The sequence below is a fragment of the Grus americana genome, chromosome 1, assembly GCF_028858705.1.
Source record: "Grus americana isolate bGruAme1 chromosome 1, bGruAme1.mat, whole genome shotgun sequence".
Classification (NCBI taxonomy): Eukaryota; Metazoa; Chordata; class Aves; order Gruiformes; family Gruidae; genus Grus; species Grus americana.
The window spans coordinates 146473265-146500954 of record NC_072852.1 but is presented as its reverse complement, the minus strand read 5'-3'; the positions used below and the strand labels follow the sequence as shown (position 1 = coordinate 146500954).

Sequence of the window (27690 nt, the reverse complement as noted above, 5' to 3'; positions counted from 1 at the left end):
GTCTGTAACTGCACTGCTTCATGCATTCATTTCTAGAGTGTAAACTGATCAAAGCTAAAAAGTAAATCCATCCTATGGAATGGAAACGTGAGGCTCCCATCTCACCCTGAAGTGAGGATCCTCTAAGAGAGCCTTAAATATGTAGCCTTATTTAGATGTGATGATGATGCAACTTACAGAACACAACCTAAGCCAAACCAGCATTTATGTTATTCCATATTAGAGAAAGGGAATGTATACTGAAGGATATTATATGAAATACTCACATGTAACCTCGAAACCTACTTAAGTCATTGTTTGGCTTCTCACATTCAATGATACTGGTGAACTTCAAGGGGTCAAATTCTGAGTCCTGGAATAACAAAAGTGTTAATTACTTAGGGCAAAGACTTGCAAATTATAGCCAAAATCACTTTCTTTTCTAGCTTTCATAATATATTAAAATCCAGGGGTTTTTTTAAAAGCAATCAAATTAATGACACTGAGCACTGGCACTGAAAATCAAAGGGACCTGGGCACCAAAATTCCTTAGATGCCTTCCAAAACCAGGATGACTTTTTTGTTCTGCGAGTGGAAGAATGTGAGTTTCTAAAAGTGTTAGGTAAAAGATGCCAAGCTGAGAAGTCAAATGAATTTGGTCTGGAGTGGAAAAATGAAATTTATCTGGGAAGGCTCAAAATATTCAATAGTATCCTTATACTTCACATTCAGTGAAGCTACTGAAAATCTAGGACAACATAAGTCAATATACTGCCAATTATGAAAAAGCTAATATGAGCTTTTGAAATATTAGCAAGACTACTTAATTGCTTTATGCCAAGACAGATAAATTAATCTACTACAGTAAATTACACACATATAGCAGAATAACTTTTTCCTAATTAACACTTAAAAACCTTCTTGATTCTCTAGCTCATTAATCTGAAGCTGGTATTTTTGCTGACTATATATGTTTACCTGTAGTTAGCACCTTGTTGTGTCTGAGGAAAAACATCTTATCACAGCATAATTACTTGATTTTGTTAAATAAAAATCAAAGTTTTTCCCTTCTTTGCCAGATCAAACAAACTACACAGTGAAATCAGAGACACCCGGTCCTGGTGCTGCTGAGAAGGCTGTTTGTCTCCGTCAATGAGGGCTACCTTTAGAAAACTGCTTTGCACACCATTTGAATGAAAGAACCAATTGTGAATTATCATATTATTAAGCTTGCAACAGTGCTAACACTGCAAATGCGATGTTTTATAATGTTTTTGGTGAGCAGCTGCAGACCCCAACCACTACTTTTTAGAACACACCATGGGAATAGCTGACTGAGAATCAGTAACCAAAGGACAGACACAATCTCATTGCCAGCTTCTCTGAAACACACAGGTGTCTCTGTTTTTTTATATTGACTCTACTCAGAAGAGGTAGAGGAAACTAGATTTTAAATAAGAGATAAAAGAAACTAGAGGATATGTCAGCATCACCATCAATGCCCTCCATTTTTCTACCAGTTATGCCTGAAAGAAAGACAGACTTACAGTATATAGAGGACAATTCAAACCACCCACGCCTGACACTTCTGGAAACCTTTCCTGCATTTTCAAGAAACAAGAGATGATAAAGAGAACCGTGAAGATGGGCTGTCACTTAGAGACAGCTACAGCCCACTGGAGGAAAGAATCACTTTTATATGCAGAATTCAGCTTGTAAACAAGGGGGAAAAAAAGGAGTAAAAACAAAGGACAGCTCTGAGCAAAGAAGATTGCTATGCTAAGAATCAGACTCTCTAAATTATGCCAAAGCTGGCAGTCAAGTACCTGAGCCTTACCAAGAAATTCAGATGATCTTCTCAGCACCAAATACCGTTGGTATTTAAGCTCATTAGATATTTCTCCTGGTCAGCCTTAAATTTCTCTAGGTGACTGAAGTTTGATGCTGGGAATGCTCGGCATTAGGTTCTACAGAGGCACCTACGACATCATTAGGCTGTAGAGATACTGTAAAGCCACATGTTCACCCCCTTTGACCCTTGTTCCTCAGCTGCTCACTTCAGATAGGCACAGACACCAGCAGCCACAAGGAAGGAATCATTGGCTAGAACAGACATCATGAAGCTTTCAGGCCTTGACATCTGAAATCTGTTACCATAGCTCCTAAACTGTACACTCTGTGTCTCTGCCTCCAGCAGTCAAAGGTTCACCTTACAGAGACACTATACTGGCAGCCAGTGCTCCTGGCAGCTGTCTTTACGTGAGCTTGTTGGAGAAGGTGAAGTTCTCCCAAGTCACACCAAAGCTCGTGCTGGGAAAGCCTGTGTTGTCTATGTAACACCTGCTCTGCTGCTACAGAACATCACCTTTTCCTTCCTTGCCCTGGTATGTTCCTTGGCAGGAGAAAAAAAAAAACGTACAGGAAACATATTCTACAAACATTGCTCAAGGTGTTTCAATAATACACTGTCTGCCTGCCTAAGTATTGTGTTAAAGAAGAGTCACCACTGTAGTTTAACTTGCATTTGTAAATTGGAGGGAAAAGACTGGAAAAGGAAACATTTTATTATAACATACTATATATAATACAGTTAATTTAGCACAAATTTTCATTCAGTGGTCTGAAAGAAAGAAAGAAAGAAAGAAAGAAAGAAAGAAAGAAAGAAAGAAAGAAATCATAACATCCCTGAGGTAATCCTAGAGACACCTAATAACAAAACCCAACGTAATCAAATGCAGGTTTTCTGTGGCTGCTGAACTCAGCAGAGAGAGCATGGCTTCAGTGCTGCACAGACACAGTAACTTCTAGAGCAACTGGAAGTTTGCAGACTGAATTCCCTTTCTGCTAAGAAAGCCTGCCAGCAAAGCCAGTGACTTTACAAATAAGAAAAAAAAATCTACTTAAAATCTAGAGCTAAAGTCTTCACAAAAAAGAAATATCTTGTCAAGATCTGAGGACCAACCCTGCCCGACTTCACCATCACCACCATGCAACACAGTCTTTCTCCCTCCTCTGTTTGTTGGATTCTTTTCATTTATGACTCAGTTTTGGAACTAAAAGTCCTTTATCATTAAATCTAACCGTCTGTGTATTTGTGTTCTGTTACAATTAACTTGAAATATGTGATTATGGGCTTTAACCAGATAATATCTGGGAGGGGAGAAAATCCAATTAGAATAGTAGTTTACGTAAGGGAACAAAGCTGCTGAATTCTGATTTATGGCAAAAGCTCTTTGTTTTATTAATAAATCAAATAGCTCCATCTCTTCCCTGTGAAATGGAAGTGTAGATAGACACTGTATATTACAGCTGATGACACTGTTTTGATGTGAAAATGACTTTTGGTAAATGAATGAACAAATATGCTAAACACTGCCTGCGTGTGACTGCTTTCAGTGGTTATAAAGAAGCAGAAAGTTAACATAAGATTTCACAATGATCAAAGTTTTATTCCTTTTTATGCTGATACCTACACTTCAGCAGCACGAAATATAAACCGTGATGATGTTCTCATGTATTAACAGCTAAGAGAAGCTGCAGCTACACAGAAGTCAAAGCCAAAAGTGTTGCTTTTACAGTGCACAAACCATTTGTGCTGTTTTCTGGGTAAAAGTCCATGAAAAAATTAAATTCTCCACCACTACTGTTATTTTTTCTCTTACAGTGAAATTCTGCATCACTGTTAAGACATAGAAAACAAGATCAAAATATGGTCAAAATTAGCACTTTCCCAGACCTTTGTCCAAAAGTTATCTGATGTGCTGAAGATTTTCAGTGTCTTACTTCCCACTTACAGAACAGTTGGCCATTAAAGCTGTCCCAGTCTCAAGAGGGATGAAAAGCTCCATGCCTAGACAGATTGCAATCTGAATTGAGGCTTTCCGGTGCCTAATTTCCCTAAAAACTTGACTTATTTGGTGTTCTTGTGATTTCCCAGTGCACGCCAACAAGACCAGGTCACTCACAAAAAGCAGCTGGAGCCATTTCTTTTCTTTTCTGAAGGTACGCAATGGTGTCATATTTATTATATGGTATCTCTGCATGTCTCCCACACTTGTGCCTTGTGCACTGCTGATTTGAAAAAACAACTTTGTAGTTGATACAAACCTGAGAGAGATTCACTGATAGCAAATAAATCCCCTAGATTATTTCACAAAACTGTTGGATAGCAAAGGCCAGGGCTAAATCCTGTTGATGTCAGTCAGATTTTTCTGTTAAACAACCTGTTCTCCCTTTGCTACAATGTAAATTTTAAGTGCCATCACTAATTCTAAGGATGAGTCCCCATAAAATATAAGTAAAGCAAAATACCTTGCTTATGCTTAAGGCAGAGTTCTTACTACTAGGTAGGGCTTAATTCAGAGCGAAGATTGGTCATTGTTAAGATGTTACAGAAAAACTGTGCTCGAAAGGATACATGAAGGTCACTTGGAGAAACAAGAAATCTAAACGAAGGGCCAGAAATTATACTACTAGTTTCAGTGAGTGCCAACTTTGAAAAAAGCCAATATGAGCACCACATATGCCAAAGTTTAAGCCAAGTCAAGCACATCAAATTCCTTTAACAGAAAAAAAGAAACAGCAACCTGAACTTAGAAGTTTTTACCCCTGCATGAACACTTTATGGCTGCACACAATCATATTCCCACTTGTGCTCTCTCCCTCCTGGCCAATCAGTCTCAAATTCTCTGAAACGGTGAAAGAGCAACAGTGAGAGATGGATGATATTTAGGAGTCAAGAAACGCAAATTTGGCTTTCATGAAGCTGAAAAGGGAACTGAACCCTTGTTTCCCTTTGTTTTGAGCAAATGAGACTAGTGTAAACCTCTCTGCCCAGGTTATTCACACTATCTTAGCACTTGTAGGCTCTAAAAAATGAGTAGCTCCAGTCTCTTCCAAATGTTAGGTATTAGCTCTGCTGTTTTGACACAGCGAGCACAGATATAAGCTCATTCATATGGGCTCCAATTTAGTTCTCTGCTGGTCTTTCAGACGGCTGCTGCTCCTCCTGTTGGGTTTGAATTTCCCATCACCATCACGGTAGCACAGCAGTGTCACACTCTACAGCAGGGCTCCCGAGCTGTGCTGCCTGCACACTGGCACCAGGGTGCAAGCTACTTCAGACAGTAAAAACACAAAATGTGTCTGGTTGCCATTGCTCTGGAGAATGTGGGGAGTGGGTGGCTGGTTGGTAAATGCTGTCTGAAAAACTGAATGACCGCAGGCCTGCACACAGGGGATGAGAAGGTAAAACTGGCGACGTGCCTTGACCTTAGTGCGTGGCCTAGCCAAACACCGGGAACCTGCCACTCTGACCACCATGGCACAACACAATTCTTTTTCTGCGGGCAAGTCATAACAAGGTCTTGAAAGATGTGAAACAGGGGTTTCAATCATTTCATCCCATACAGTTTGAGAGTTTCAGAAATACAGAAATAAATACATACATCATTTTGTCAACAATGAACACATAGAAACATCCACGTATATCCATATTGTGGACAACCATTGAACAACCATATTGTGGTTGTTCATATCCTGCTTTCAGAAGCCTTCAGTGACTAAATGTTGTCTGCTTCACTGTAGTGGTAAGAATTCTTTCTTACCAATATAATTTTAAAAACAGGTCTTGAAGGTTTCTGCAGTATGAAATGATGCACAAGATACACTGCAGGAGTGAAGACCACTTCTTACTTAACTATTCTGCCATACTATGTGATGTCAAAATGGAAAAAAGGAAAAAAATAGAGGAAAAAAAAAAAGGGATTGAATTAAATAATAAGAAACTGACTTTCCTCAAGTACCTGACTTCACATTTTGATTTTGCCAAAACAGCCTTAGTTCACTGCCTTCCTCTGAAAAAGTGCTGAATTTTTAGGAACTTGTAAGTATTTCTGAAAGGCTGAAACTTGTCAAAAAGACACACAGTGATACTTATATTAGGTATTTTATATACTCAGGGATTCTGCAGAATATATTTCATTTCTTCAGGACTCTTCTTGCTAGGAAAACGTTTAACACCCTTTCCATAAATCCTATTTCTTCCAATTTCTTTAAAAATTAAGGAAATTCATTCTTACTCTACATGCAGCAATGGAAAGACTTATTTTCCTTATGTAAGCAGACTTAGTCAGATTGCAGAAATCTGCTAAATATTGATTCCTTCACAACTGAATTTCAAATTAAAGTTAAATTGCAGATGTAAAGGGTTTTGTGACTGGGCTTTAACAATGCTCTACGTATTAAACTTGATAAAAAGTTCCATTTAAAACAATAAATTAGGTCTGCAATAATTGGGCTGTGTCTCTGGGGGAAGCACAAACGTACACAGGTGAGGAAAACATAATGGAGAGGTGTTTTCTTTAAAATTTTCCTTAAAATACACCATTGTCCCTTATCTCTCAGGTGACTATTGATGTATCTACCTCTGCAAAACTAGCATCCTAAAAAGACAAAGTGTCGAGGGGAAGAAAATCTTACAATGCCTCTTTTACAGAGTGGGAAAACATCAGGTAGACAGATGAAGGAACTATAGAGATCTGTCACAAAAAAGAGACTGAATTTAGCTCTCTCCAATGTGACTTTGGAGCTTCAGCTGTAAGATCATTCTGAATCTCTGCAGTGAAATGCCAACCTTTCCGACTCTGTTGGCAACCTCACGAAACTGTCATAGCTCAAGAAGCAAAACATGCTGCTCTGCCAAATGAGTTAGTTTGACAATTACACAGTGTTCAAACAACATATTCCCCTTCATTAAATGCGTGTTGTATGGGTGATTTAATGGCCTGCTAGTGATATTAATAGTGCATAGTTATTAAAATGTTTCCCTTTATTCATCTGCCCTGCTGTACTGCTGCATAAACCAGAGTTTAATGTTCAGTCCTTCCTTCCAACAGGACAGCACGAGTACACCAGGATGCCCTTGGGTGACAGTGACAGTTACCAGCTTATCACATTGTGTTTACTGGCTATGCTGGGGATCTTATCCAGGCTTGTCCCTGCAGTACAACTGCTAGATGAGGGCTCTGGGATTTGTTTTGGCGTCTGTGTCTGAAGGAAACAAAAAGGGAGAAATGGAGTCATGGGGACAACTCAAAGGAAATATTTAATAGACAAAAATCTGCCTCAGCCAGAAAAATAGCTTTCCAGTTTAAAAGCTTTTAAGTGCAATAAGAACGCATCCTCCTAATGCATCTGTCCATCCTATTATCGCTTTATATAGCAGTACCCTGCATTTACCATATAAAATTAATCTGACCTTTTATTAATGTGCAACTGGAATTACATATTGATTTTATGTATCCAAAGCATGCAGACTGTTTATATACTAAAAGAGTGAAATGTTTTAGTGTCTAAACTGCATTAGTCTCTCTGGCAGAATTTATCTGTGCCACTAATTCATGAGAAAAGGAAGAAACAGTTTGATCTATGCTATTTAGGAACTATACAGATCCAGCCGTACATCAGAATTTAATAGCTTTGTTTTCCACACTGACAACTACTACTATAATTGGATTTTTTTGAGTACTGTTTGTTTAAATGGAACAGAGATGTTCAGTATTCAGAAAGATTGGAACAGCTGAGCAAGCCAAATATATGTTTGGGGGCTGATCTTCCTCTGGCTGACCTAAGTAAAAGTTTTCCTCGTTGTAGAAAATAACATGAGGGAACAGTGCAATATCCAGCCTGCAGGAAAAGAAACGTGTTGCTTGCAAGGCCTAGGAAGACTTCAATAATTCTATGACAGCCAGCTGAAGAAACTGCTGTTAGTCGATCATGGGACAAAAGTAGCAAAAAAAATGCCAACAATGCCGAAAATACACACATGCAAGTTCTAACGTCCCTTGGGATGACGGCCATTCTTAGCAATGCACTGAAAATTACAGTGGTGTGAATGAATCTGTTCATGGACTGTAGTAGTGCTGGAGAGCAGAAAGGGAACAGAGTATGTCAAGGCTGAAATATGGACCCAGACCTGGACAATAAGAAAGTGGTATCTGCCTGTTCCGAAAGCCAGCAGCTGAAATAAATGAATAGGTTCATAGTCTGTAAGAACTGACCTCAGCATTAGCTGAGTGCTTCAACTAAACCACTGACCAAGCCCCTCAAGGGTTCGCAAAACTCTGCATACAACCCGCACTGCTCCTCCAGGCGCTTTTTGCTGCATGCTCACAGACTCAGTGAGACGTAACCCTCCCACTCTCCAGTGCTTTCCCCTTTCTGCAGAGATTTCTAGCAGTCTTTCTGCTGCATTGCTAACTGCTGGAAGAAAATTTCACTTGATTAGTGGCAGAAGCACTGCACAGTCCTTTTAATTTAGTAGCAAAAAATCTCAGCTCAGCTTCTGAATATACCTTGGCCTACTCTTGCTCTAGTCTGGGCTGCTGGCCAGTCTGACTTCTTGTGGGATGAAGTTCTGCCAGAAGAAATGGGAATGGGACGGACTAAGACCCTTTCCACAAGAAGAGGGAAATGCCAAGCACCTCTCTTACATCATTTCACAAATAAAAACCAGAACACCAGAGTCCTGACAGGAGAGAGAGTGGCTGGTAATGAAGGGGTTTCCTTATGAAGGGTAAAACCTAACAATAGCAGCTGTATCATCAGGACGCAGTTAAACACACCAAAGCCTGATACGCCCATCTCACCCTGAAGACAGGGAATCTGGATAAAAGAAGCTTTATCTTGCAAGGCATTACGTTTAAAAAATGGTCCTAGGTTGTGAGGAAAACTTGTAACATACAGCAACCACCCAAGGAACTGAGAGACTTCAGTCCCTGCCAGCTGCAGGAGAGCACAGAGGGAAAGAAGCAGTCCTAATGAAAAGAGACCATTTATACCAAGTACTACAGGGTAGCATTCATATCAGCACTATCACAGGTTTGTCAGCCTTTCCACGAGCAGCTCCAGTGCAAGAAGGCTACATAAACAAGAAAAAACTCCCCAAGCAGGACACTGGCACACGGTCTTCACTTGGAATTGTATCCTGTATCAACATTCATCATCACACACCTGCCCTACTAATGGTCCTAATGCAAACATAGCATTCAGAGTGCACCTTCTCCACTTAATCCCAGCTGGTTCTGCACTTCTCTTATAGCCCTACAGAGAGGGTGGAGAGGCAGCTGCGAAGATTAACTGTCAGTCTGAGGGCAGCGGGGCTGTGGTTGGCATGCACGGTACATGGGGGGAGTTGGGATGGCTGCAGAACACTTTGGGTAAGAGTTCACCCTCTGGTCTATTCTCATCTACTATTTATTTTACTGAAGAAGTGCCTTTTCAATCAACATGCTAAAGACTCCAGGAGTAAAGTGAAAAACACCGTTTCAAAAACTCAAGGGATTCAAAAGTGATTTTTTTTCAGACACCAGCTGATAGCATAGATCTTATGAAAAGAAATTCATGACAGCCTTGCCAGTTCCAAAACCGGACAGCAGAGCTGGGAAATGAGCTGAGGCGCATGAACATGTATGGCTGGGGTAAGGATTGAGGTTGGCTCCCCCGTTCAGCACTCTAGCCAGCCTCATGCTTCAGGCACACACAGTGGTTACAAAGTTCCTGCATGGTGGTGTCTTCGGTAATCCGTATGCCTTGTTCAATTAAGTGTGGAGTTAAAACATACACAAATATGACCTGTCAAATCAGAGCACAGCAGAACAGCAGAGTCTATTACTCTTGCGCAGCCTTTTCTTACCAGGTAGCTTCTCCTCTGGGCAGATGTCATCTACCTGGACTTCTGCAGGGCCTTTTTTACATTTCTCCACAACATTCTTGCCGCTAAATAGGAGAGATCCGGGTTTGAAGAATGGACTGTTAGATGGATAAGGAATTGGCTGGATGTCAAAAGAGTTACAGTCAAAGGTTTGATGTGGAAGTGGAAACCAGTGACGAGTGGTGTCCCACAAGGGTCCATACTGGGACCAATACTATTTAATATCTTCACCAATGATGTAGGCAGAGGGATGGAGTGCACCCTCAGCAAGTTTGCTGATGACACCAAGCTGTGTGATGTGGTCAACACGCTGGAGGGAAGGGATGCCATCCAGAGAGACCTTGATAGGCTTGAAGAGTGGACCCATGTGAACTTCATGAAGTTCAACAAGGCCAAGTGCAAGGTCCTGCACCTGGGTCGGGGCAATCCCCAATATTGGATGAATAGATTCAGAGCAGCCCTGCAGAGAAGAACTTTGGGATACTGGTGGATGAAAAAATGGATATGTGCCAGCAATGTGTGCTTGCAGCCCAGAAAGCCAACCATATCCTGGGGTGCATAACAAGAAGCATGGCCAGCAGGTCGGGGGAGGAAACTCTCCCCCTCTACTCTGCTCTGATGAGATCCCACCTGGAGTACTGTGTCCAGCTCTGGGGTCTCCAGTACAAGAAAGACATGGACTTGTTACAGTGGATCCAGAGGAGGGCCATGAAAATGATCAGAGGGATGGAGCACCCCTCCTGTGAAGAAAGGCTGGGAGAGTTGGGGTTCAGCCTGGAGAACAGAAGGCTCTAGGGAGACCTCATTGCAGCCTTTCAATATATAAAGGGGGCTTATAAGAAAGAAAGAGAGAGACTTTTTACCAAGGCCTGCAGTGACAGGACAAGGGGCAACGGGTTTAAACTGAAAGAGAGTAGATTTAGATTGGATATAAGGATTAATTTTTTACTATGAGGGTGCTAAGACACTGGAACAGGTGCTCCAGTCCTCTGATCATCTTCATGGCCTTCCTCTGGACCCGCTCCAACAGCAAACAAGCTTGGAAAAGTTAAGTAGAGGCTGGTAAACACTCATGACAATTTATATGCACTTTCTAACCATGCTGCATGTTAAACATCAAATTCTCTTCCTCTTAGAAGCCAAAAGGCTGTGTTCCCTTTGATGTAAAACCGTTCATTAAGAAAGCTGAATTAGCACTGCTGTCTATAAATCTCTACTCACTGCTGATGTTTTCAATTCAAACCCAAATGGAAGTATAAGCACTAGAGTTATGTGTGAACAGTATCTTCTCCAGTCAACGCACCTACAGGACAATCATGGCTTTCTTTCTTATAAGGACTTACACATATGTAAAGTGTCTGACCATCACAGAGTCACAGCAGAGCTTGAAACTATGAACCTGAGTATAACCAATTAATGGAAATTTTCATGAGTTTATTGAAAGAACAGTTTTGAGACATATCGCCAGCCACTTCCCATGTAAATAATATTTCAATGCAAATTTCTACTGGTCTCTGTGACCTTATCAGTACTAAAATGTGTAAAAGACTTAGAGGGTAGCAGGTGGAGAAAAGAGAAGTGGGATGAGGGTTTGCATCCTGGATGCTGAAATAAATACAGGAGTTCCTCATTCTGTTACTCTGCCTTTTCTGGCAGAAAAGTAGATTCTTTCTCCACCTCAGTGCTTCCAAAGGAAAGTGAGAACATACCATCGTTGCTGGGGTTACATGTGGCTTAATACTGTGTACCTGCCTGCTCTGGAAAAGAAGGTGCTTCCATCCTTTCCTAACCACTGATACTACCAACTGGGTTGTGGTATCAGAGACAAGTGCAGTGTGATGTATTTCCAGCTCAAAAATCCTGACCCTAGAATCAGGAGTTCTCAGCATTATATTACAAAATCTCATTTCTGAGAACAGATATTCCAGATATTTCCTGTTCCCAGCTGACAGACCAATGTATGGCTAAGGAATAAACAGTTCCAGAAATAAACTTTTGTTTAGTAAAAGTGAGTTAGGCTAGGAGATCAGAAAAGTCATGACAAAAAAATAATTGGAAAATCTCTTCTGAACTTGCTTTAAATGTAAATGTTTACTTCTCTGTAACAGGAAAGTAGTATAGCATTTTATTTTCTCTACAGACCTGAAATGTTCTCTTGTTTTTTAATGCTTTTTCAGAGAAACAGCAGAACGGAGAGATGCTGGACTACTGATACAGTGAATGAAATGTCCCACCTCTCTAGAGGTCAGATGCAGCACAAGCACTGGCATAATACATTTCCTTACATGGTTTTACCACTGTTCCACCAGTGCTGGAAGAATTACCCTAGGGATGGGAGGTCCTTCACAGCCAAGACATTCAAACTTAAATACATCAATTTAGGCCCTTTAACCTATATTTAAACACACAAACAAACAGTCAATGCCAATGGTAAAAGCCAAGTACCCAGCACTCTTTAGAACTGGACTCTTCTCCCCCCTCCCTTCCCCCAAATGCTTAGATTAAGATATCCAAAATTTTCTCTTACACTTATTCAAATTCTTTGTCCCTCTAATGAAGCTCTCTCGACAGTCAAACTTGCGGCCTGGACACCTGCACAATGGAAACTAGAAAGAGACAATAACATTGCTCAAAGCTGACCAAGGAGGAAGTGAACCATCATTCTTGAGTTTTTTATTTCCCTGTGCCTCCCAGTGTTGGACTGCTGACTAAACACCACAGTAAAATGACAGAGTGAAAATTTGTTCTCAGCCTTCTTTTAGGACTTCTAGTTTGCAAAAGAATTTGACACAGCACTGACTTCGGTCCTGCTCTGCACAAGGCCATTCTGCATGCAGCTGCTCTATGTTTGTTTCTCTGTAAAGAGAGACAGTAGTTGCTTCCTCTTTAACTAGACATGTCCATGATTTCCACAGAAGTAATCTCTGAACATGCTACTATCCAAAAAATGATACAACAATGTAAGTGTAAAGCTTTTCATAGCAATTCAACCCCCAACGATGAAATTTACTACATGCTCAAGGCATGACCTTGAACAAAGGTCTTCACAGGGCTCACCTTTTGCACTGACAAACACAAGTCTTCTTACAAGACGTTTTTCACTAAAATCTTCAGCTAAAATGTAAAACTAAAAAAATAGTCTTTAATTTAATATTCTGGTAGTGCACAGGAAAAAACGTTTTATTTTGCTTATTTGGGGTTTTTTTAATTCTCTTTTTCTTCAGGGAAATCTAATTTTGGCAACATATGTGGGATGCAGCACTAATCTGCTCTTTTAACATGTGTTTATCTGGAATTTTCAAGCCACTTTTCCTAGCCTTGTGAACCTTCTCAAAATACTGCAAAAAAGAAAGGCACAAGGGATAACTCCCAAAAGATGCTAGAGAGACACTCATTGTTAGAATCATAGAATCATGGAATGGTTTGGGTTGGAAGGGACCTCAAAGATCATCTAGTTCCAACCCCCCTGCCGTGGGCAGGGACACCCTCCACTAGACCAGGTTGCTCAAAGCCCCATCCAACCTGGCCTTGAACACTTCCAGGGAGGGGGCATCCACAACCTCTCTGGGCAACCTGTGCCAGTGCCTCACCACCCTCGCAGTAAAGAATTTCTTTCTAACATCTCATCTAAATCGACCCTCCTTCAGCTTAAACCCATTACCCCTTGTTCTGTCACTACACTCCCTCATAAACAGTCCCTCTCCATCTTTTCTGTAGGCCCCCTTCAGGTACTGGTAAGCCACAATTAGTTCTCCTTGGAGCCTTCTCTTCTCCAGGCTGAACAACCCCAACTCTCTTAGCCTGTCCTCACAGGAGAGGTGCTCCAGCCCTCCAGTCAGCTTCGTGGCCCTCCTCTGGACTCACTCCAACAGCTCGATGTCTCTCTTGTACTGGGGCCCCCAGAGCTGGACGCAGTACTCCAGGTGGGGTCTCACAAGAGCGGAGTAGAGGGGCAGGATCACCTCCCTCGACCTGCTGGTCACGCCTTTTTCGATGCAGCCCAGGACACGGTTGGCTTTCTGGGCTGCAAGCGCACACTGCCGGCTCATGTTGAGCTTCTCATCAATCAATAACCCCAAGTCCTTCTCCTCGGGGCTGCTTTCAATCCATTCCTCACCCAGCCTATAGTCATGCTTGGGATCACGCCGACCCACGTGCAGGACCTTGCACTTGGCCTTGTTGAACTTCATGCGGCTCGCACGGGCCCACCTCTCCAGCCTGTCAAGGTCCCTCTGGATGGCATCCCTTCCCTCCAGCGTGTCGACCACACCACACAGCTTGGTGTCGTCAGCAAACTTGCTGAGGAACGCCACTCGTCACTGGTTTCCACTTGGACATTGAGCCATTGACCACAACTCTTTGAGTGCAACCATCCAGCCAATTCCTTATCCACCGAGTGGTCCATCCATCAAATCCATGTCTCTCCAATTTAGAGACAAGGATGTCGTGCGGGACAGTGTCAAATGCCTTGCACAAGTCCAGGTAAACGATATCAGCTGCCCTTCCCTTATCCACCGATGCTGTAACCCCATCATACAAGGCCACCAAGTTTGTCAGGCACGATTTGCCCCTAGTGAAGCCATGTTGGCTGTCACCAATCACCTCCTTATTTTCCATGTGCCTGAGCATAGTCTCCAGGAGGGTCCGCTCCATGATCTTGCTAGGCACAGAGGTGAGACTGACTGGCCTGTAGTTCCCTGGGTCCTCCTTTCTTCCCTTCTTAAAAATGGGGGTTATGTTTCCCCTTTTCCAGTCAGCGGGAACTTCGCCGGACTGCCAGGACTTCTCAAATATGATGGCGAGTGGCCTGGCCACTTCATCCACCAGTTCCCTCAAGACCCGTGGATGCAACTCATCAGGTCCCATGGATTTGTGCACCTTCAGGTTCCTTAGATATTCTCGAAGTTGATCTTCTCCTACAGTGGGCGGTTCTGCATTCTCCCAGTCCCTGTCTTTGCCTTCTGTGACCTGGGCAGTGTGGCTCAAGCATTTGCCAGTGAAGACTGAGGCAAAGAAGTCATTGAGTACCTCAGCCTTCTCCATATCCTGGGTAACCAGGTCACCCGTTTCATTCCGGAGGGGACCCACATTTTCCCTCATCCTCCTTTTATCACTAACATACCTATAGAAGCTTTTCTTGTTGTCCTTGACATCCCTGGCCAGATTAATTTCTATCAGGGCTTTGGCTTTCCTAACCTGCTCCCTGGCTGCTCGGGCAGTTTCTCTGTATTCTTCCCAGGCTACCTGCCCTTGCTTCCACCCTCTGTAGGCTTCCTTTTTTGTCTGACTTTGCCCAGGAGCTCCTTGTTCCTCCACGGGGGCCTCTTGGTGTTTTTGCTCGATGACTTCTTTCTTAGAATGCATCGCTCCTGAGCTTGGAGGAGGTGACCCTTGAATATTAGCCAGCTGTCTTGGGCCCCTCTTCCTTTCAGGGCTTTGTCCCGTGGTGTTCTACCAAGCAGATCCCTGAAGAGGCCAAAGTCTGCTCTGCTGAAGTCCAGGGTAGTGAGCTTGCTGTGTGCCCTCCTCACCACCCTGAGGATCTTGAACTCTACCATTTCATGGGCACTGCAGCTGAAGCTGCCCGTTGTTCTTGTGGCCTGATTCTACCCTGTTAAAGTATTTACAGTCTGAATAACATTGAGTATACTGATTGGTTACTATTAGATAGTGTACTATTCCCACTAATTTCAAGTGGATGATAGCCTGAGGGTATTAGCGTGACTAGGAGCAATAGGGAGAGCATAGCTATGCCCAGTCTTGTGTTGCTTTGGAAGACTCAGTCAGACTCTTTGAGATAAGAAGCTCATATCAGCAGGTGAGTTGAAAACTAATCTGCCTAGGAGTTGTGCTGGTTTAACTTTAGCTGTTCTCTCAAACTGAGCTAGTTTAACCAATGCAGATAGCTGCACGAGAAATCTTAGCTCGGTTTAGGCTAAACCAAAATTTGAAAATTGCTTTCTTTCATCTGTTTTTTTTTTTTTTAGGGAGAAAAACTGAATGCAAAATGAACATCTACACTGAGATACCAAGGCTGCCCTGTGAGTTGTTTTCATGCAATTAGCATGGGTTGCCCTTCCCAAAGTACCTCATACACAGGTATGTGACTGCAGTCACTAACAGTCAGGGTTACAGTGCAGCCCTTCTGGAAAGCAGTCTTGTCTTCTGTTCTGGACCAGTTTCTGACTAGGACTCACAGGGTGGTATAAATGGCTTAATGCTTGGAACAGGGAGCTGTGGGACTGTTTCTCTAAGTCCAGCTGCACCCAGTATGCTTACAGGACTGTGCAAGAACAGGTAGGGCTGGAATAAAAGCTGGATCTGTCAATTCAGCCCAGCTTCCAGGCTGGGACAGAAGAGCAAATGTGCCTGCAATAAGCATAGGCTCTGAGTTTATACATATTCCAGAAGGGTTCACATACTGACTTGTGAGGAAATCAGACTGATGAGCTATTTTGGTGCTAGTCTGCATGCAAATGAACTCTCCCAAACAAGCAGACACCAAATTCAGATGTGTTTTTTAGAAAAAGTAAAAGCAGCCACAAAGTCATTTGCAAGGCTTATCTAAACCTGATTAATCATGCTAGTACAAGCTTGTTTTGAACAAAGGTCTACTCTTAGGAGAAAATGAGAGGGGAAAAAATCCATCCCCTATCCCAGCTCTCAGAGGGATACATGCACCTTCTTACAGGGAATGACAGCTGCTAGATTTAGCTTAGCTTTCAGCTGAACTGAAGCTTTCCACATAAACATCCAGGACATGGCCAGTGGTTAATAAACCGTAAGCTGCTCCAGAATCCACAGTGAGTCTTTGTGGATTTTGTTAAAAGGCATACTGAGTAAAAACAGTGGAGTATTTTGTTTGTTTCGTACTACAAGGCAGCAAGAAAATGTAAATGTTTTTCGTGAGTCTAGATTCAGACTATCAAAATATCCTAAATCAAGTTCATGAAACCTGAAAGGGAGTTTTGAGCTTTCGCAGCCCAGGCTGTATCTGCTTATCCGCTCTCTGAAGACCGGCTGACACGATGTCTCAGATGGACGGAAAACATTCCATAAGCAACTGCGGAGGGTGTGGTGGCACAGCAGCCTGCAGAGTAGCACAGAAAACACATTGATTCCTCCTGCCTACTGTGTCTTCTACTGGATCCAGCATAACAGAAATGGCTGCTGTGACTAGGCAGCCGTGAGGGTGGGTTAGAAATTAGAAGGAAACTGGTGGAATACCAGAAAACACTCGTTTTTTCCAAGAGATGCTTACTGGTCACTGCTAACACCATTAGATCACTCACAATGAGACTTAGCACAGCGCTTTCTCCTAGCTGCACCTGGCAGCGTGTCATGCTTCACGCGCAGATCTGATCCATGTTTCAGTGTGAAGACAGTCCGCTATCTTTTTGGCTTTAAAAACAGAGCATGCAGAAGTACATTTCTGACTATATTAAACATTTCTAACACATCCTGTTGCTGTAGAAGCTGGATAACGAGACCACAGTATTTAAAGTCTTGGAGGAAAAAATGTCAAGGCCTTTGAGAAATCTCCTGTTTCCTTTTTTCTTTTTTAACCTACTCACTGAGTGATTTTCTTTTTTCTTGACTATTTTGAGCGCACAACAAGGTATACACTCGAACTGATATCTACAGACATACAAGCCACAGAGGAATGCGTCAGTGACTCTTCTCCCAGCTTGTGTATTGATAGGGTGTAGAATCAAGTACAGAAAGTACAGGTTTCTGTCAGACAGATCACATTCGTTAACAAACATGCAAAGCTAACAAGCAGTATGTTCCCAGTCTACTATAAATTACTCAGACAAATCAAAGCAGCACTAAAATAAGCAATACTTCTGGTCACTTGCACTATAAAGGAAAACAGTTTCTTGGAATTCACAAGTGGAGAGGTCCAATCCAAGCCCACAAATGCTGATCTTGGATCTTCTGAGCATATGTTTAGAGTATAATAATGCCTGCAAAGCACTGGAGACAAGGATACAGAACTGCTTCTATAATTGCTTATTGCTGCTTCAAGAGTTGGGCTAAAAAGAGATCAGAATGGCACTTTTCTGAACAAAGGTTTGGAATACTGTAAGACCTTTTATTCTCTGAGACTATGGACCTTGTATGCTGTTTATGCTGAAGAGAGACACACAAAGATCCTTCAGAGCTTGCTGGCAGAAAGGCTGCCCTTCCAGAGGACAGCTCTACCCTCTGCAGCAGTACTGGGCTTGCTGGCCTCTGGAGGGGGCATTTGGAGAGAGTGCTGTGCTTGCAAGAGAACTGCCCAGCGCACGCCCCACTTCAGCGACTCCAAATTGGCCACCACGCTCTATGGCAAGTAGCTCTCCATAGACCTGTGAGACTGTAAATTGCATGGGTGGGCACAGGGCAGGGATAGAATAAGAAAAGCATAAAAGCAGCTTAAAACAACTGTTCCTGCCCCCACTCCTGCTCCTTTCCCATGCCCAGCAGTGACGGGTATAGAAATAGCTATCTTTCATCGACCTGCTTCACAGGCACGTGCTCGGAAGCTATCAGTTAGTTCACATAAGAAACACAGAAAGGCCAAGCTTTCTAACACAGCTTCTTTTAAATGCTTGAGATACAGAGACAGTATTCAAAGACAGCTATGGATAGCTGATATTTTAAGAAGAAGCTTCCAAAAATTCTGTGTTTCTTGTCCCATGATAAGCCACATGACTAGGCACGTCATTCTGAAAGGGGGGGTGGGGGAAGAGTTTAGCAGTGTGGGAAAGAGAGGGTCAAGACTACATAATCTATTTGTTTGTTTTCCTGTTTGAACAACAGGGTTGCAGAATGACACAGAACCAAACAGCTATGAGCATAACTAAGAGTTATTCTGCTGAGCACAACGGTAATATAAAAATGTAAAAGCAATTCTTGTCCAATGCATGAACAGTTTGGGATGCAGGTCCTATAAAAGATTTGGGAACGAACTTCTCTGAGGTTTGGTAAAAGGATGGTCAGCATTTGGTGCAAGAAAATTCTGGTCTTCTGAAGTATTGTATGAGACCTAACAATAAGCTCTCTCTGTTTGTGGCAACTTAAGACATACCCCGATAGGAACTGAACTTCACTGCAACAAACGGGCATCACCTTGATATTCCATGCTACTTGGCTGTGGGCCTACTACTCATCCAACATTTCCCAAGCAGCTCCCTCTATCCCACTGCTGAGTGTCTCTCAGCAGGGCAACACCTTCAAGAACGAGTAAAAGCTCTATCCCTGCTAGTATGGGGTGAAGAACCTAATGCTGCTGCATGAATTAACAGTGTGCTCAGAAGTGTTTGGCTAGGACTTGAATGAGGATGGCAAGTATTCTGCTGGATAACTGTTACAGAGAGCCTCTGTGATGCTACAGCTGCTGAGGACTTGGTACTTGCAGGTGTGCACTTTGCCTACAACCTAGTTGACGCAGGAACCTGGGCTTGGATATTTCCTGCTTTCTCAGCTATTTTAAGACAGGGGAGGTAGTCACATGTGGTTTTCTTACAAGCTCTCTTTCAATACTTGACTTCTTGGGGCTCAGTCATGTTTTCATTGGAATGAATGAGCTTTCTGTCATTGACCCCAGTTTAACCCCTGACAATTTATTATGGACCCCATTGCTTTTGTTGCTAGGCATCTTGTGATTTAAAATTTATTTTTAAAAATTATTTATCTACATATTGTGCAGCATACTTCCAAGATAGAAAAGTTCCATAATCATGTTTTAATACAGAGAACTAAGATGCAGCAGGAGGATGGGCTGGAAATGCAAAGTGCGTTAGGTGTCTACAAAGCTGACTGGAAGTATCTATATGATAACTGATTGCCCCAGTAAAGCAGGGTATGCTGAGCAAGCCATGCCATATATAACTGTACCCACAAACATGAAAGTATCCCTGTATTCAGTAGCCTATATGCAATCTATAGTCTTTGTCCTATGGAAGTCTACGTTGGCAGAGAACTGGGATGCATCATCTGAGTACCTCCGTGGAACTCTACTCACTGGGAGAAATTTCCACTCAGTGAGAACAGGATGGGATGTCTGAGAAGCAATTTCATTAGCTTCTTTGAAACAATCAGAGTTTTTGAAACATTTGGCCCGTAGCTGATTAAACTTCTCACTGTGGTAGTAGCTGCTGTGTTATGTCTAAATTCTATGTGGAAATCACTGATGATTAAACAAGTCTTCATCTCATGTTTTTACAAGCTATTCAGAGAAAGGCTCTATCTACCATAAAGAATTATTTGGAAGGCACATTGATTTTCATCCTATTAGTTGTATTGCAGCTTCATTACTGCTGATCTACCTCAGTACAACTAAAGGCTTCTGTAGTTACCTTTGATGACAGTGGTAAGGGCAGCAGCTCTCATTGTTTGCAAAATCTCTCAAATGAGAAGAGCTACTAGGAAAAAAGATGTAGCTGAGTTCTAGAAAATATTTTATTTTTTTCCTGACAAAATACAGGAAACTGGGATTAGCTGGCAAGAGGGATGGGAGAGGAGGCATACAAATAAATACTATTTCAAGAAGATTATTAAAGCAAGTAAAACTTCAGGTAATTTCCTCTAATTCTGCTGACAGTAACTGATCTGGATTTTGTTTTGTTTCAAAATAGTGCTGTTGGGGAGAGATAAGCACAGTGAGAGAGCAGTAAAACAGTTTTTCAGCACAGACACCTCCAGAATGCATGTGTGCTGCCCCTTTAAATCTTACAAGCTTTAATGCTCCAAGTGCTGGAGGGATATTCTGCAACACTGAGTTTCAGGCAAAATTCCTAATTGAAACTGATCTGGTTTGCAGGCAGGAAAAGTAGTTGTTTATATTTAAATATCTTCTCACTGGGCAGTTAAAATGTGTTTTCAAAAATCAAGCTACAATAGAAGCCATTAAAACCCCCCAACATTTTCCAACCGCACACAATTGTCCCAAATAATTCCTATTCAAATTCAGAGAAAAATTATGGTAAAAATTGATACTATGATGAGGTCAGCTGTTGGCAAGTGCTAGTATTTTAATGACAACCACAACAGTAATTCATTAGCACTACTAGAACAAGCAGAATTTAGCTTGTGTGGAGTGGATTGGTGAACAGTTTACTTACCTGAAACAAATTCTTATCTTAAATGAGAGTTAGGAATGGTGACTTACCAGCTCTAGGAACCTCCTCACCACCTGTCTTTGCTTTAAGTTAGTTTCACCATCCAGGTTTGCTGTTTCTATATGGCACAGCCCATCGGGATCACTTGAGGAGAGCAGCAATATGTCAGCAGGTATAATTTCATTACAACGAAGCTGCACAAAGTCTCCAACTTTCACTTCTTTCCAGTATCTGCTTATATATTTCTTCTCATTTCTGGGGAAAAAAAAGACATTTACAGGACATATATTAAAAAAAATGCACAGGCTGGGATGCTTCCCATAAGATCTGGTGTGATTTGTAACAGAACAGTTCCTTTGGAAGGTCCTCAGGTACTCTCAAGTTAGGCTGGGAAGAGGTGATGCAGACTGCTAGGAGGCCACTTCCCACTGACTCAGAATCAGGTCTGAGTTCCCAAGACACTCTTTTAAGGCCCAGAAGACCACATGTGGACGTTAGACCTGGCTAAGCAGGGTCAGCGGGAGCTTCACACACTGTCCTTTCTCTCCCTCCATGCTCCGAGCCCTCTGCCCCCATGAAGATGGGGGGGCTGCTGTCCATATAGGGTGAAAAGGAATCACTTTCAGGGCACGGAGGAACAGAGAACAGGCTTGGGTGCAGGACACCTGCTTGGCATGGCTCCTGAATATCCTCCATCATGCACCATCCTCTGATGTACCCTCAGATAGCTTCCCCTTGTTCCCTCTTTCCAACAGGGACAAACTTTGTATGGTGCTGCACATGATATTTGGATGAGGGAGCCAAAAATCCCTAACTGAAAGGAATTTCCATTATTCATCGCTAAACCTAGAGTTACAAGGACGTCATGTGGAAAAATTCAGTCCCAACTGTTCTACTGGGAAAGGACACTGTAATTTCTTTTAAATATTTCTGCAGTATCTCCATTCTAGCCATAGTGCCGTCTGTTGCATAGCTAATTTCTGTTTAGTTCCACTGAACCTTTTATTTTGCAGTGTAATTTGTCAGTTCAAAGACTTACCCACCTGAAACACTGATTTGTGTGTTGTTTATTTAGATACAGCCACTAGTTTGCTATTTTTTTATTTTTTAACTTTTTCTTGAGAAAAAGAGGGAAAAGGAACAGGTGATTGCTTAATTAATTCTAGCTACAATTCACGGTTTTAGTTTCATGACATGCACAGACTCATGTGCTTTCTTGGCATTTGTGCAATTTACTTTCTTCTGTTGTGTTTTTGAAAGAAGAAAAACAGCCACAATATTCACGTGGTAAAATACCTCCTGAAATTGGGAAGCTGCTATTCTGACACTTTTCTAAGCTGTCTGAAGCCCTTTTGCCATGTGAGCCCCGAAATGGCTCTCAGTGCTGGCACTGGCACCAGCGACAGTCTCCCGTGATGGCACTTCAACTGGCAGAATGGGATTCTGATGGGGGGAGGGGGGGGGCAATGCCTTCACTGGTGTTACAAGAATTAGTAACTTGACTTTTATTCATGTGTTTAGCCTAAACCCTGAACAATAATGCGTCCGACAGCACAACAAGGATGTATCAGATCAGGTTTAACCTCCTAGAATTTCTTCATTGTCCTTTCCTAACATCCAGTTTATAAAGGGAGGAATGAAAATTATGGTTGGGATTTCTATTTTGATAAAACCTGAAAAAGATTAATGAGTCAGGTGTAAAACATGATAGTCTAACAACAGCAGGTAATGAACATACTAGGTGCTGAAATTACCCATTCCCTTCACACTCAGGCCAAAATCAACATTTAACTTTTCCTGCTAATGAGTATGAATTGCTTTGAAACCCAGTGTGCCATAACATAGTACAAATCACTGCACCGCAGATCTGAAGGGTTTGTTAGACATGCAATCTGTAACTCCAAATGCCCTCACATGAGGCCGTTGCTCTTCATCCTTTTTAATTTAACTGTGAAACTGGGTGATGTTCAAATGCATGTCCAATGAGTAGCAGTATAGAAGTATCATCAGGCTAAAAATAACAAGTAGTCCCATACTATACTATAAGCACTTAATTTTTTTTTTTAACTTCTATTGTTTGAAAATCATTGCTATTTTAGCATTTCCTCATCTCTCGCATGCTTAGCAACTGCCATAATTATATACACTGTGGCAGGAAGGGTGGATATTGAGCAACACAAGGCCAAATTGCTCTGCTGGGATAAATGAAGTTGCTCAGCCTGGAGAAGAGAAGGCTCTGGGGAGACCTTATTGTGGCCTTTCAATATATAAAGGAGGCTTATAAGAAAGACAGAGGGAGACTTTCTACCAGGGCCTGTAGTGACAGGACAAGGGATAATGGCTTTAAACTGAAAGAGACATAAGGAAGAAATTTTTGGTGATGAGGGTGGTGGGACACCAGATCAGGTTGCCCAGAGAAGCTGTGGATGACCCTTCATTGGAAGTGTCCAAGGCCAGGCTGGAGGAGGCTTTGGGCAATCTGGTCTAGTGGAGGGTGTCCCTGACCGTGGCAGGGGGGGTTGGATTAGGTGCTCTTTAAAGGTCCCTTCCAACCCAAATCATTCCATGATTCAGTGAATCTATGAATGCAAGGCCTCCTGCACACACACCAGGGCCCCAGGGCAGAGCCTCCTTCATCAGACACACAGGAACAATTTGGCCCAGTATTCCACTTGATCAGCTCCCTGCTAACAAGGGCCAGTTGGGGATGGAAAATTACTGTCTGCATGGAAAATTACTTCCTAATCCTCCTCAGCCAGGGTTGCTGTACGTCCTCTAGCACAGCTCTGAACTCCGTCTTGTCTCACTGCCACCAGTGAGTGGTCACTACCAGCATTCTCTGCAGAGTACGGCATGATACTGTCTTCAGACGTGGCAGTTCACATACTAGATGAACTATAAATACATCAGTCCTTTAGGAGCATTCCTTTAACATGCTCAGCCTACTCTTCTGAACACGCAGGTTAGCTCACCTCGAGACAGGACAAACACACCAAGTGACCCCATTGATACAGTTACAATTTTGCCATTGACTTCTGCAGAGACTTTGTCATCCAAGTTTTATATCACCTAATAAATGTTTATTCTTGCTGTTATATTGTGCCAGTAAATTGCAGAAGTTTTATGATATAGAGAGTTAGGAATGCCACACTTCCTAGAAGAGAAAGACTCTTTAAAATTTAAGCTCTCTTTTGTGCTGTAAGGTGTGGCATACAGAAATGCCTGATTTAAATTTTATTTGAAGTTCAGGGATTTGAGCAGTTTCGCCTCAGTGTGTCCTCACAGACATTATTCTTCCAGTCCCTCTTCAGAAGGAGCCCCTTCCATGTCTCTAACGATGTACATCTCTAACGATGTACATCTCTAACGATGTACATTGCATTGGCCCGCTGTGATAGTAAACCTGAATTAAATGCATATGCGCATCATTACGTGTTTGGTGGTGTTTTCAAACAATTCAGTACATTTTTCAACTTCAGAGCAAACATAACATCTAAGGAGACGCTTCTGCTGAGCTCTTCACAGTAGTGGCCAGGTTTGGAGGACACTAACAGGTGGACAGACAGGACTGGAATGAATACCAGATCCCAGGGACCACCTCCCTGCACCTGCAGGCACTGAGGTAATGGAGACCACTCCCTATGCACTCTTACAGAACATGAACAAAATGCAACAATGTGGGTACTCTTTACTCATCCAACAGTCAGCACGATTTTTCCTGGCAGGTCCTGTCTATCCATTTACCTGGTAGGTGCTTCTGAAAGGCCTTCCTGTCTCTGGTCTTTAATATCCTAAAATCATCTGCAGATTTTGCTGTCTTTCCTTTTATAATTACCCAGCTGATAAATGAATGTTTCAAACACAGATGCCTTGGTCTATTTCTCTGGGACCTTGCCATTTATTCTTGCTTTGTCCTGACGCTGTCACTACTGTGTGGTTGGTGACGGTCCTCTGCAGTCTCAGCACAGGGCTTCAGGCACTGCTCGCAAGGGACTCTTCAAAAAAAGCTTTTGGCAAGTTTAAGTAAACATCATATGACCTCCTGGAATATTTTGTCGAAGGGCTCAAAGAATTCTGGCAGGAACACAGGACTGGGAGGCAGCATCTCATTTAGTGGGTGCAGCCCCCTCCCACAGTCTGAGGAAACCCTGCCATGGATATTTAGGCCAGAAGCTAATACCAGCTAATACCAACTCCAGTTCTACCTGCACTTGCTTATCACAAACCTGAAGATACGTTTTAGTACCTATGACAAACTTAAGGTTGATGCTACGAGAAGCCAAAGCTGCAAACTACAATGAACCACAGAAAGAGGTCACAGATACTAATTCTTATCTTTCAAACCTGGAGAGTTAGACAAAAGTCTTCCAAATCAATGTGCTGCCAACAAACACTTCTATTCTGCAAAAAGAATAGATACTGTTGGTAGTCTCCCATTAAATCACAATGATGAACTATTAATTTCAGACATCTATGCCCAGCTACTGTAACGTGTGGTGGTCATGTATTAGAGATGTCTAGCTTCCTGCACACAACCTCATCTTGATCAACACATTTGCATGCAACGAATGTACTTGTCAGCTGTGGTTTTAACCCACAGTCACGTAAATCTTCATGCTCCTCTCTGCCACAACTGGAAGCAGAACTTGCCAGTACTTTCACTTTTGTAAGCATATCTTTACAGGTAGACATTGACTGAAATCTAAAGACGGATAGCTAAAAAGTCTGCCGGCGCAGCTGCATTGACATCAACACTGTTGATGCCAGCAGCAAGCGTGGCCCCCTGGCAGAAATCAAACTCCTTTAGAGGCTGATGTTCTTTTGCAGCAATGAAGAGCAATTATCCCAGCATATCTGCTTTCGAACATACACGGGAGAGTCTGCAACATCCTTTCAAGTGCATGAACATAGAGAAAATCAGTTTAATTAATATTAAAAATTTGTATTAGTCTACCTACTGCATATATTTGGCCTATGCTCTGTTTTGAAGCAGAATAGCCTGCGGGTTTGTGCCAAATTTGAGATTGGCTTTGGTTAACAACAAAAACTAAACAAGAAATATTGAAGATTTTTTTCTTTAAATTTCAATTTTAAATTTAGAAACACAGAAGCTCAGAAATTACATTTTCTTTTCCTATTAACCATGCTTTTCTTTCTTCTGCTCTCCTTCGTGACATGAGCTGATAGAGATCATGCCCATAATTTTGCTTTTCTGGCCATGTAGACATAAATTTTTATCTACAAAAGGCTGAAGATTTCAAACTGTCTCTAAACATTACAAAATTGTTTCCTTCTTATTAATAGCTTTTAACTGTTTTAGTATAGTAAGGAGTTATTCAAAATTACCTTACTTAAAGGGAGGTAACAAAACTACACATACACAAATTAAGAGGAATCTTCCCTTGTCTTTGTATTTTTTTTTTTTTTTTTAAGTCTGGGGAGAATATCACAAGCAGTACTTGGTAGGAAAAGTGAAGACCATGAAGCTGTAATCTGTTCCACTTGTGCAAGGCCTGCATACTAGAAGTTTTATATGTTAAATTAAGAAGATGGGACTACTAGGCAATCATTTCTTGCTTCCTATACTTCTCCACTGACAAAAATAACAGTTAATGAGTGGGAATGGCTGACGCAGATTTGCTCCACCAATTAATTCCTGTGAGTGGCTGGGGCACTCGTGCTTGCTTCTGTGTAACAGTGCCCTACCTTAGTGCCAGCAGAGGCTCCTATACTAATCTCAGCAGGACTTGTAAAAGACATTTAGCAAAAGACAGAGGATGTTCTCTTGTACCTTTTGGGGTGCTCAATCTGGTTTACACAGCATACCCTACACAGGTTGTGGCTGCAGCCCAGAGGTTTTAAAGCCTCTCAAAACATCCAAATGAAGTGTTGTTTCCCAGTCCAAGCCCATCCGCTGACCTGCTTTTGAAGTAACAATTGTCTTCACTTCAAAAGAAATCAGAATCCTTTGCCTTCTCTGCCAGCTGAGGTTGGTCATTGAACCAGTAGACTTTAAAAGAAACACAGCAAGAAATTAAGTCTGTGGAAGAGGAAAAACCGTGCACAAAAGATAGGTCAAAGAGTTGTGTACAAGGTATACTTTGGAGCAGTTCTTAAAGTCAGCCAGGTCCTTCCTTTCCATCTCAGGAGGCAGAAACAGAGTGAGGTGGCACTAAAGAATGTTATCAGACCCCACCTGGAGTGCTGTGTCCTGCTCTGGGGTTTACACCACAAGAAAGACATGAACCTGTTGGACCAGGTCCAGAGGAGGGCCATCAAAATGATCCAAGGACTGGAGCACCTCTCCTATGAGGCCAGGCTGAGAGACTTGGGGTTGTTCGGCCTGGAGAAGAGAAGGCTCTGGGGAGACCTTCTAGCAGCCTTCCAGTACCTAATGGGGGCCTACAAGAAATCTGGAGAGGGACTGTTTACAAGGGCGTGGAGTGACAGGACAAAGGGTAATGGGTTTAAATTAAAAGAGGGTAGCTTTATATTAGATGTTAGGAAGAAGATATTTACTGTGAGGGTGGTGAGGCACTGGCACAGGTTGCCCAGAGAGGTTGTGGATGCCCCCTCCCTGGAAGTGTTCAAGGCCAGGTTGGATGGGGCTTTGGGCAACCTGGTCTAGTGGAGGGTGTCCCTGCCCATGGCAGGGGGGTTGGAACTGGATGATCTTTAAGGTTCCTTAAACCAGTCTATGATTCTGTGATCTCTGCCCTCAGTGACTGAAAACATGTTAAAAGCAGTTGGTCAGAAGTGCCATGACAAGTGTTCTGGTTAGGACCAAGGTAACTAAAGAGACTTTGAGGCTAATTGGCAGGAGCCAAGCACAGCAGCAACTCCAATATTACAACACAAGAAGGGGATTCTAAAACTATAATGCAGGCACCGAAG

General features: G+C 42.4%; 1 protein-coding gene across 1 annotated transcript in view; it reads right to left on the bottom strand.

The window, feature by feature from the left end:
- Nucleotides 1-27690, bottom strand: part of ATP10A (ATPase phospholipid transporting 10A (putative)) — a 117639-nt gene that overhangs the window by 50486 nt on the left and 39463 nt on the right. The window contains exons 2-3 of the mRNA XM_054849282.1: nucleotides 20847-21051; nucleotides 267-352 (exon numbers count right to left, since the gene is read on the bottom strand). Of these exons, the coding sequence (XP_054705257.1) occupies nucleotides 267-352; nucleotides 20847-21051 (291 nt within the window). The remainder of the gene's footprint in view (nucleotides 1-266; nucleotides 353-20846; nucleotides 21052-27690) is intronic.